This window comes from Nelumbo nucifera, chromosome 6, assembly GCF_055504915.1.
Source record: "Nelumbo nucifera cultivar China Antique chromosome 6, China Antique-T2T, whole genome shotgun sequence".
Lineage (NCBI taxonomy): Eukaryota > Viridiplantae > Streptophyta > Magnoliopsida > Proteales > Nelumbonaceae > Nelumbo > Nelumbo nucifera.
The window spans coordinates 13366734-13378229 of NC_142654.1; the positions used below are offsets into that span (position 1 = coordinate 13366734).

General features: G+C 35.8%; 2 protein-coding genes and 1 non-coding gene across 4 annotated transcripts; 2 read left to right on the forward strand and 1 right to left on the reverse strand.

The window, feature by feature from the left end:
- The first annotated feature begins 1318 nt into the window (after positions 1–1318).
- Positions 1319–6311, forward strand: LOC104588854 (uncharacterized protein At2g27730, mitochondrial-like). The gene is made up of 3 exons (XM_010246978.3): positions 1319–1801; positions 5066–5100; positions 5661–6311. Exons 1-3 carry the CDS (start codon positions 1685–1687, stop codon positions 5839–5841), a joined length of 333 nt encoding a protein of 110 aa, XP_010245280.1. The 5' UTR covers positions 1319–1684; the 3' UTR covers positions 5842–6311.
- A 537-nt stretch (positions 6312–6848) lies between these two features.
- LOC104588839 (uncharacterized) lies at positions 6849–10152 on the reverse strand. Of its 2 annotated transcripts, XR_016077418.1 has the most exons (3): positions 7503–8042; positions 7087–7266; positions 6849–6964 (listed from the first exon to the last, which is right to left on the reverse strand). It is a non-coding gene; the product is annotated as an uncharacterized LOC104588839 (transcript). The 2 variants fall into 2 exon arrangements; XR_002022221.2 differs by having other exon boundaries at positions 6849–7266; positions 7503–10152.
- A 183-nt stretch (positions 10153–10335) lies between these two features.
- LOC148790612 (BON1-associated protein 2-like) lies at positions 10336–10923 on the forward strand. The gene has a single exon (XM_088889677.1). The coding sequence runs from the start codon at positions 10336–10338 to the stop codon at positions 10921–10923; it is 588 nt and encodes a 195-aa protein (XP_088745803.1).
- The last annotated feature ends 573 nt before the right edge of the window (positions 10924–11496 follow it).

The following is an 11496-nucleotide window of genomic DNA, read 5'->3' on the forward strand; positions in this document are numbered from 1 at the left end:
CAAAATTATAAGCCAATCTTCTCCAAATTCCTATTCAATCATAATTCATAACAGAGATGATTTCAGATTTTGGGTAGGGGTGTTTGTTAATATGTATGCATTTTTTAAACAACTTTGTTTTTTTGTTTAAAAAAAATGCTTCTTTAACGTGATTTCCCCTTTTTATTTTATATATTGAAGCCTCTCACAGAAGTGAGGTATTTGCATTTTGCCCTATGGTAATAGATGTTTGAGGCTGCCAATGGGTCGGGTTGACAGACCCGATTCACTGGTTCAATCTATCTGCCCTTGATATATATGTCAAGCCGAAGTTCCCGACAGGTCTGTTTCGGACTTTTGGTCAGTACTGGATGCGCCATGTTCTGACCTGGTATGGAGCAGGATATAAGTTTCTGCATCAGAATACCTTCCATTTTTCCTTGTCATCCCATTCCATACTTTTCCATTTTACCAAATTATTCCTTAAAACCAAACACTGCCTTAAGGTACAATCCATGCAAATTAGACAATCATCCAATTAAACACGTTGTTGTTCGCATTTAGGGAAAAATAGATGTTATATTATGTTTCGGTCAATAAAAAATGAACACGATGCTCATTAGGAATGACAACGGCTAATAAAATATTCCTTAAAAAATAAACACTATTAGGTGCTCATTAGGAATGACAACCCCTGCCCCGGACCCTAATAGGACTGAAAACTCGTCCCCAGGAATTTGCCCTGCCCCACCCTCGCCATTCATATCTGCAAACCTGTTTTTTAAGAAAAACATATATAAAATTTATTATTGTATATATTATATGATAAAAAATATTGCAAATAATATTTATATTTGAAGTATAAAACACTGGGGTGTCCAACCTGGGTCTGACCCTAAAATTTAGGCTTAAGGCCCGAGCCTAAAATGAAGCCTATCTTTCTAACTCGAACCCAGCCTACATTATAATTTGATGCACTTGGATTGAGCTCAGGCCTAAGTCGAGTTCAAATTGATCAATAAACTTACTCCAACATATATGCATTTTATGCATATATATATATAGTTAAACCTGACTTGGGTCAGGCTTAAGACTACCTAAGGATTAGGCCTGAACCCAGATCGAAAAATAAAAAAAACCTCCTAAATTGCACCCCTAATAAACCATGATACAAAATAATATATTATACATACATTATCTATTGGATGGATTCGGGGCCGGGCTTAGGGTAACCCACCCCAACTTCGGTCACCAGAATTTTGGATTTTCCTGAAACTTGCCCCAAATTTCGATCAATGGCAAGTGAGTCGATGAATCCTTGTCGGGTGGGTCATATTACCATGTGGATACCATGTCTTTCCACGCCTGCTGAAAAAGGAATAAACTCAAGACTCAACTGAATCGAATACCTTCCTCTTCTTTCTATTTCGCGCAAGCGAGAGTGGGCCCATTGGATTGACGGTCCAGATCCACGGAGCCTGTAAGACATCTCATCTCCTGCTTTTCATATTCCACCCCGGACCCGGAGTTTTGGATTCTACCCCAGCGTCGAGAAGGACAGGTTTGGTATTTTAGTTTTTAGTATATATCAAATAGGCAAATTCTGCGGTACAAAAATGGTGTTCGGATCGCCTGAGCAGGCGATTGAAGTTGAGAAGCTTGCAGAAAGAGTAGAAGATAGATGATCGACAGAAACAAACCCTAGATGAGATCAGACGCCATGGCGACGAGAGCCGCTGCAAGATACATTTCTCGAAGGTTCTCGAGCGGTGGCAGAATCCTCAGTGAGGAGGAAAAAGCTGCAGAAAATGTTTACATTAAGGTGCATTGCTCAACTTCTCCCCCCCCCCTCAATGAAGTCTTCTCTCTTTTGATTCATTTCAACTCGAATTAGATTTCTTTTCTTGATTTTATTTTTTATGTTCGATTTGCTTAGTTCGATTTTCTTGCTCATATGTTGTTAGTTTGCTTTACCTCTTCGAGCTTCACAGTTTTATTGCAATATTATAGTTTTATTTTTTTTTTTCCCTTCAGATTACGGGTATATCTCATTTATACATTTCTTAGATTAATGCTCATATTTGGTCGAATAAAAAGGGTACTTGTTAGAGAGATATCATTCTTGTACATATGTTTTTTTTTTTTTTCATTATTTAGAATGGTTAATCATGCCAAGAGTTCCGTAGTGGTAGCATTCCCCCCTTTTAGATCAGTAGTGTCATGTTGCTGAACTGAAATAGTTGATTACATAATGGCAATGCTACCTTCATGAAATCTTACGCAAAAACTCTATTTTCATTTGACTGTTTGATTGTATATATTTTCTGGTACATCCGGAAAACAACCTTCTTTATAAAATCTATGAACTTCAAAAGCATGTTTAAAAGATGTCTATGTTTTTGAAAGGCTGAAACAAGTAATTGCCATGATACAGTCCTTCATACCAACTCAACTTGCCAGGAAAAGGTCAACTCATTAGTCATTAGATTTCCTTTGTATCTATCTGAGAAACATTGAATATTGTGTCAGTAAACTAATGCGATGACCTATTCTCCATGGTCCACATGTGCTCCTCTGTCCGGTGTAGTTGCATGGTTTGAATTGCCTTGGATTAAAAGTGGTTCAAACCCTTTTTCTTTGGGCCTTAGGCTATCTCCAGGACCGACGGAAGTGCCACAACCTTTCCTTTAAAATGTAGAACTCACGCCCCTGTATCTTATTTTTTCTGGCTTGTCCGATTCTAATACCTTTTATCCATGTCAGGTTCTGACACTCGTAGCACTATTACCAGTAATATAGCTTGCTGCAAGAGCTTTACAAAATTTCCATCTTAAAATCTGGTCAAAGAACTTCATTCCCCATGTCTCCAACTCCCGTCTGTGAAAACCAAATATCTCAAGCAGCAGAGTAGGGAAAAAGATGCAAAAATCAATTGATTCACATTCTCTATGGCTAGCGGTGTCAATGGGGACCAGGTTTGGCCGTTTGGGTTGAACCCTTCCGAATTAAAACCAATTAGAACGTGTTGGATAGTCCAATAAGACATTGAATTGGACCAATGCAGACTCAAATGGTCCAAAGTAATTATTGGATTAGATTAGACCTGATCCATCTATAACGGATTTATATTAGATTGGATTATTGAACTAATATTCAGCCCATTGACAGAAGATAAGAGTAAGGGTGTCAATTTGAACAGATTGGATGGTCCAATAAGACATTGAATTGAATCATTCCAGTCCAGTCCAAAATATTTATTAGGTTGAATTGGACCTGATCCATCTGTATTAGACTCATTGGATCGGATAGAATTTAACCGATATCCGGTCCATTGACAGCCCTACCTATGACAAAGCAATTGACAGTTTGACACAACATTCACTATGGCAGAGTTTGATTGCGGTGGAAAAATATTCTTTATAAAAGAGAGTTGATGAAAAAGTCATTTCATTGATTTAAAATTTTTCTGGACCCTCGAGGGATTGAGGTGAGAATTGATGTAAATGTACATTGATAAAATTGATGTATCATTTACATCAATTTAAGATGAAAAAATCAAACATTCTAAACAAACACCAGTCTGCTTTTACACCGAAACAAACACATGTAAACGCAAACCGACGATAGAGTTTTAATTTACACTGCAATCAAACGCAGCTTATAGCAATAAAAAAAGGCAAATGAATTTTTAGTCAGTTCTTTCTGTCGAATTAATTACCAGAGATAACTTTTTGCCATTTTGCGTGACAATTTTTTTTGTTCTATGGCTTACATATGTTTGTTGATTTTTGAAACTCAGTTTAGTAACAAATAAACGCATTTAATTGCTCAAGAATATTACCAAAAATGTTTCATTACCGTATAATTTGAGAAATGCTGTCTATCATGTGTGCTCGTGTGTCTGTTTATCTGCAATACATATGCTTGTAATCATCTGTATCTCAGACATTCATATGGGCTGGTTTAACCATGATATTCTTTTTGTAAACACGGTCAAGGAACAAAAAATGATCACAGGAGAACCATTAAAAATTTTGAGAACTCGTTATCTGTATATCAGAAATATCCTTTTGGGAAAAAACGCAAGTTTTTCTATTGTCTTCCATTTGGCCTATTATATATTTATATACTCAAGGGGGTGCTTGGTGTTGCTCAAAATTAATAGCTTATATCACAAAAAAAAAGAGCTTTAGCATCATATGGCTTAAATTGGGAACTTTGCTGTTTTTGGAGTACTCTGTCTCTGTTTTGGTGATGTGTTTTATCAAACAGTAAATTGATGAAATGCAATATGCATAAGCCAGAGTAGATGGCTTATATGCATATCGAATTCGGTGAATGCTTGAGCATGTCTGCCAATTCTCTTTATGGTTCTGTACAAATGGCGAAACTGTGCTCTAATAACGGTAACACAGAAGATTATTTTGGGCAGAAAAGCTTACAAGACCCAGTGTCAAGCTTATCCAAAACACAATATAGCTTAACCTGAAAAGCTAATGTAGGACTTTCCGGTTGAAAATAAGGCCAAGGCAACCTCTACAACTAATGAAATAAAACTACTATAACTAATGAGATCCGTGGGTTTGGCTGATTTGCATGGCCATCCTATACATGGATGGATTCCTCTGATACTACGGCCTTCTAGAAGATATGGATTTTAAATTCTTGTCGGACTAAATCTAGTGACAATAGGAGGGGTTTGTGGGTTCTTAAGGGATAAGCTCGATGCCCATGCTTCACTACTACTGCTTTAAATTTAGAGTAAATATAAAGGCAATCCATTTTTAAAAACAATAAACATCGTTAAAACCACTAAGATGTTGTTTAAGTAATGCTCTGAATCCTTGCTACATATTAGTCTTATGCCACAAACATATTCCAGTAGCATCCCCCTTTTTCTACGTTTGCCTTTTTCTAAATCTCTTATCGCCCCTCGTTGTAGATGTGCAATTTTAATGCTTCAACTTCAAAGCATGTTTGCAATTAAATCTAACCTGATATTTTGTGATTTGACTGTTTAACGGTCTAGCTTCCTGGCATTTGTCTCACTGCCTATGTACTAACATAGTCACTTCTTAATCTTCAGAAAATTGAGCAGGAGAAATTAGAGAAGCTTGCACGCAAGGTATGATTTGTGCTTTATCTCCATTTATTTTTGATATTCCGTAACATAATGCATGCTGAAGAGCTTTGACTCCTATTATTCCTTGATTAGCATGCGAGTTAATATAATTGCTTAATGGAATACTACAAATCTGAGTTCTTGAATATTGTTTCAAAGTTTTATTATGAGCTTGGGGCTCTCTATACATAAATGTTAAGGCTGGGATTACCTATTGGTTGTATGGTTCTCATACATATGAATTGGAAGTAAACGAAGATATGCATAAGAACCAATTTAGGGCAAAGTAAGAAACCGACAGGAAGGTTATTATAAGCTTGGAACTCAACACATGAAGCTTGGATTATCTATTGGTTGTATGGTAGCAACTGCTCTGACATATGAATTGAAGTAAATGAAGATATGCATAGAAACTAATATAGGGCAAAGTGTGGAAGTGACAGGAAAGTAGTGGTCATCCATGTTTCCTTGTAAAATCATACTTTGTGGTCACAATCTTTAGCCAGTACTTTGCTTACATTTGCCATTCTTTTTTTTTTCTTGTTTTGTCACATGGCCCTAAAGGGCCTGGGGGCTCAAAAGCTGATGCCAAACCAAGTGGCTCAGCTTCCTCAATGTCAGGTGTATCAACCGACAAGAACCGAAACTATGCTGTTCTTGCGGGTGTAATTACTGCAGTCGGAGCTCTTGGCTGGTATCTCAAGTCAAGTTCCAAGAAGCCAGAAGAAATCCAGGACTGAGAATTACAGTGAGATTATTAGTTTGCTTGATGGTGAAAGGGCCTGCAGTGTTTTCTTGCATTAGAGTAGAACAAATCACAGAGAATTCACTTTGAGTTTACATTTTCTGTTTTATGCTTCCCAACTCAAGCATTTCACGTTGGTTGTACTATAAAAGCCTGAAAGATGGTTTCATTGTTATGATACATACTTCTTAAGGCCTTGAGGGGTTAGTCTTTAAAAACAAGAATGAGAGACGAGAACCGTTGGTAATATGATCTGATAGTGATAGGTAACAAGTACCAACAACAAACCAGTCTAGAGAAAAATCCTAAACAAATGTGCAGAGGATGTTCTCCTAGGATAGGAATCATAGGCTCCAGCGACAAGGGTTTGCTTGCCAAGTAGGTGTTATCTAATTGGGTAAATCCGGCCTATTTTATCTGTGTAAGGACATTTTGATTGATTGATTTACTCCAAGAGGTTTCTTATTGGTGCATTTTCTCTTAGGGCCCATTCATTTGCCGACCCTTTTTTTTTTGCTGGAAATTATAGGACTAGTGTGAACTAACTTTCTCTTCGCCTCTTCGGTAGATTTTTGAACCATTTTTATTTTACATTTTTCCCCTTCCAAATTCCAAGTGAGCAAAACCACTTGGGCAATGGGCATGGAGGAGGTACGGCCCATGAATAAAATTTTGAACCACTTTTCTAGGTAAATCACTTGCTGGAGGAGGAAAACTAACTAAACTGTGGGATTAAATTGCTCTGTAGTTAAGGTAAGGTCTTCTGGGAAATTGTCTTACTTACCCAGTTGACATTTTCCGGCAAAGAATACAGCTAAATGTATTTACTCCTTCGAAAGTTAAATAAGAAACACAAACCTTTCACCAAAAAATAAATAAATAAACACAACCTTGTCATGCAAAACAGGGATATTTGACTTAGAATTTCCCCGTATTTAGAATTTTGCTCCACTTTTTGAAAAATTATTTATCCGGATTAATGCATAAGCGGAAAAGAATAAATGAAGGAAAAACTAGCTCGAGATTTATAAATATACATAACTACATAATCGGATTAGAATCTTACCTAAGGTGGAGAAAGTCGGACCAAATTAAAACGACTCCATCAAAATTCTTTCCTTGCAACCCAGAAAATAAAAAAAGCTTTAAACTTCATCCTATCAAAAACACCTTAAGCTAGCTCACTGGATTAAAGAAAAAGTAAAATAGAAAAAAAAAGAGAGATAATTGTTGAGGTTACTGGTTTTCTGGTTCTGGCCATGGGATTTCATTTTTCTCTCAGCTTATTGGTAATGGCAAAGATGGCGCCGACCACAGCAACAACCATTCCGGACATTATAATAGTTGATTTGAACCTCTCCGCTGCTTCCTTCTTTTCTTTTTCTTTCTTTTTCTTCTTCTGCTCTCTCACTTCTTCTTCCTTTCAATGCCAAAAAGTGAAAAACATATATTTTTCAAAACAAACATGCAACCATTTTCTCCTTTCTTTGTTCAGTTGGTTGGCATTTTCTTCCATTAAATATCAAACAATGACAATTAATGATGCTTCCATGGATTTTTTTTTTCTTTTTTTTACTCAAATATAATGCATGGAAGACAACCAGATTTAACAAAACCCATTTGGTGGATTTTAATGAATAAAGAGAAATTACGTACCTTGAGTTTGTTAGACATAGCAACGACTTCGGATGAAGTAGGGTTGACCGGAAAGTCGTTTGCCTTGCCGGGATTTAGTTCTCCGGCCGCCGGAAATGCAAAGTCAGAAGCGTCTGGTTCTAGGTTGACATCTACTCTTTTTGGGCTTGCCATTGTTTTTGATTTCCTTCACAGAGAAAAGAGAAAAGAGAAAAGTTGGGTTTCCAAGCAGGAGCGTTGGACATGCTTCGTTCTTGTCAAAGCTTAAACGTAACACCCAACACACACACCGATACCGCGTGGCAGTCTGCAGGACACGCGTGTCGATGTATGGTTTTTCTAATGGAAGCTCAGACACTGAAGCGATTTTTCTCTTGTTTTTTTTCTCTCTTTTGATTTGATCCACTTCCAACCATCCGTAGAACCTGTTGGGTTTAATGAATCAACTGCTGTGAGAAAACTTTGTGGCTCTCTATGTTCAACAGCCTCACTGGGGTCTCTCCATGATAACGTTAGTTTATATAAGTCATGCCTTCAGTACGGTTACTGTAATTATTTCAATTTAGATTAGTGTGTTAATTGGATCGATTTTGGATTGGATCTAGCAGCATGTATATCTGCGTCAAGTTATAATACCGGATTTCAGATAAGGTTCATGTTAATGCATTTGAAATGACAATAAAAGATTTTAAAAATTAATTTATAATTATAAATTATATTAATTATCATATTCAATTTTTAATCGGATTTGATGGATTAAATCTGCATTCGATCTAATTATTAATTGGATGCAAATATAAGTTATAACATTCAAATATAAGATAATCGAATTCAAAGTCTAATATGATATTTAATTTTCATAATCCATTGACAGCCCTATTGACGTATCAGGCAGGGAAAGCCTTATAGACATCATTAGGGGTGTCCATGAAAAATCGATAAACAGAAAAATTGACTGAATTGATAAAATTAAATCGACCGGTTTGGTTTTCGGTTAATCTATAAAAAAACTGGTTGTTAATTGAATCAACCGATATATGTTCATATGTATATTTTTGTATATTATATATAAATATATATTTATATTATATTTATAATAATCTATTTATAAATATATTATATATTTTTAAAATCAAAGAATCAAAGAATCAAAGAATCGAATTGGTCAAAAACCAACAGGCAGACTAGTTTACCGGTGGTACCAGTTTGGTTTTGGTTTGGAGAAATGAAAAAACCGGTACCACCAGTTCAGTTTGCAAAATATGCTCATGGTTCGGTTAACTAAACTGTGGACATCCCTAAACATCATAAACTGTAGAATTTTGCCAAAATTTTCCATCTGTTATGATTAGACCTGTTCATGAGCCAGTTTTGAACTTGGTTTTTGTCAATTGTGATGTGTAAAATAACCTACTGGATGCCTATTATGGGTAATCCATTACCTTTATTCATGGGTATGGGTTTGGACCAAATTATTACCATAGTACTATTTATACATCCTGATATATATATTTATTATATTCCAATCGTGAATGGTAATATGTATAGAAAACCATTTATAAAAAGTGACTTGTAGTAGGTTTGAAGGTTAGAGGTAGAGCAAAGAGGATATGAACTGAAATGGTAAGAAATTATTCAAGAACTCATGATATAATTAATGGGTATGGGAAAAGTCTATATAATGCCAGGAATACATGATAATAGACAGCTTTGAGCAATAAAAACCTCCTCTAGTTTTGATTAAAACCCATTATCACTTTTGTGATACTGATTTTAAGTCTTTCTGTTATCATGTCTTTTCTTGACATCATAGTTCAACCTATGGATATGACATTGAAAATGATACAACAAATTCATGTAACCAACCCCAATAAGACGATGATTTATTTTATTTCAATCAAATTGGATCATTACGACTTTTCCTTTGCAAAATCATTTTGAGAAACAATTTGACAATTTAGATCTATTAATCTGAATCTAAATATTTAAATAATTAGGTTATATTCTTTTTTCTATTTTTCATTAGAAATTTTCTGGCATCCCCCTCACATGTGGGTACTCTTTTTATGTGAAATATATCTCATTTTCTTTGAATTTTATAAGGGCCCATAGGGAGGGTTGAAACTTTGATTTAGCTGATAAACTGTTTTGAAGAAGTCATAAAAAAAAGATTAAATGGAAAGCCCATATTTTGGCCTGTTTGGTAGGGATTTGCATTTAAATTTACATGAGCCCTTATTTTCGGCTCATGTAAATTTATTTTCAGCTTTCCAGTTTTTTACCAAATATGACTTTCTGACTTTTCAGATTTCTCAGCTCATGTAACCTCACACCAGAAACTAGTACATGTGAAAGCCTTTCCAAATCTGAATTGATTTCTCAGAACAAAACATTTAATACTTATTGTTTGATAGTAGTAGGTGTCCTAATTTCTTGTCCTGACCAACTTTTGTTCCCTACTCAAACAAAAATCCCTGCTCAATCCAAATTTAGCTTCCCAAATCAATTAAAAAACCCATCCCAAATCAAGGCTTCTGAGACTTCCCAATAGATGACTGATGAGTCTCAAATAAAATAGCCGTGTAGCTGTCATTAATTTGTATCTGAATCCATCATGAGTGGGTCCTACTCCCATGGCCCCATAGCAAGAAAGCTGAAAGCGCAATTCCTGGTGTAGGTATATCTAATATCCGTCACATATCTGGATAAATATTCCAGATGGACGATGAATGATGGCACTTACCCCAGTAAAAGGAGGGAAAAAGAAAATTAATATCGTGCAAGTAGTTCCCATATATTTAACCAACCAGTGGGCAGTGGACTCTTCTTTCTCTCTCTCTCTCTCTCTCTCTCCATGGATTCTCCCAAGGTCCGAGCGGTGGAGCTAAACTTGATATCAGCCCAAGGTCTCAACTCAGGAAGATGGTGGAAAGGAATGAAGACCTACGCTGTTTCATGGATCAATCCGACGCAGAAGCTAAGATCGAGGATCGACACCGTAGGAAGAAGCAACCCCACGTGGAATGACAAGTTCATATTCGTGATGGACGGCGAACGGGATCTGGGAAACTCCACTTCTGCTTTGGAGATCGAGATTTACACCGTCCGGCGATTCTGGAAAGACCAGTGCATCGGAGTCGTTAGTATTCCACTGGATAACCTGATGAAAGGCGGCTTCATGGCGATCGAACTCCATCATCCATCGTCGGGAGCAGTAGAGGGGATATTGAACGTCGGGGTGACGATGTTGGATAACGTGCAGTTCTTCGTGAAGTCGTCGGTACCGGTCGATTACAGAGCGCTGTTGATGATGGGTGTAAAGCAGAAGAAGAATGAAGATGGAGAGAGGAAGGAAGAAGGTGTACCGGTGCTGCTACGCCTTGGAACGAAGAAGTTATTCTACGGATTCATTCCGAGTTATATGATAGCTTCATCAGATTGAAGAGAGAAAAAAAGAAAAGAAAACAGGAGAAAAAAAAAAACAAGAAAATATTTTGATGTAGGAAAAAAAATGCCAAAGCACGTAGATTTTCTGTTTTTAAGTTCAATTATGTGTTACTTTGGAAAATATTTATATTAGAAAATGGGGCAAAATACATGTCTTGTCAAATTTTTTATTTTTTAATTTTTTCCAATATGACGGGTAAACAACTTTCCGTGGGTCCTAATTCCTAAATGAATGCAAAAAATTGAGTAAGAATTATTAGGGGGTGTTCAAATTCGGTTATTATTTATACCAAAACCCAAACCGAACCAAATTGAATAAGCCAATTCGGTTTTAAGATATGAGAAATTTTGGTTTTTGATTCGGTTTGAAAAAAATTCAACCGAACCAAAACGAAAATAGAATTAACCAAAATAAATACATATATTTATATTTTAATTATAAATATTATATTACTATTTTTATTAATAATATATATAATATGTATTTTAATTATAAATGTTGATATATTTTAATAATAATTATTAATATAAATATTTAAATTTGATTCAATTCAATTCAATTCGATTT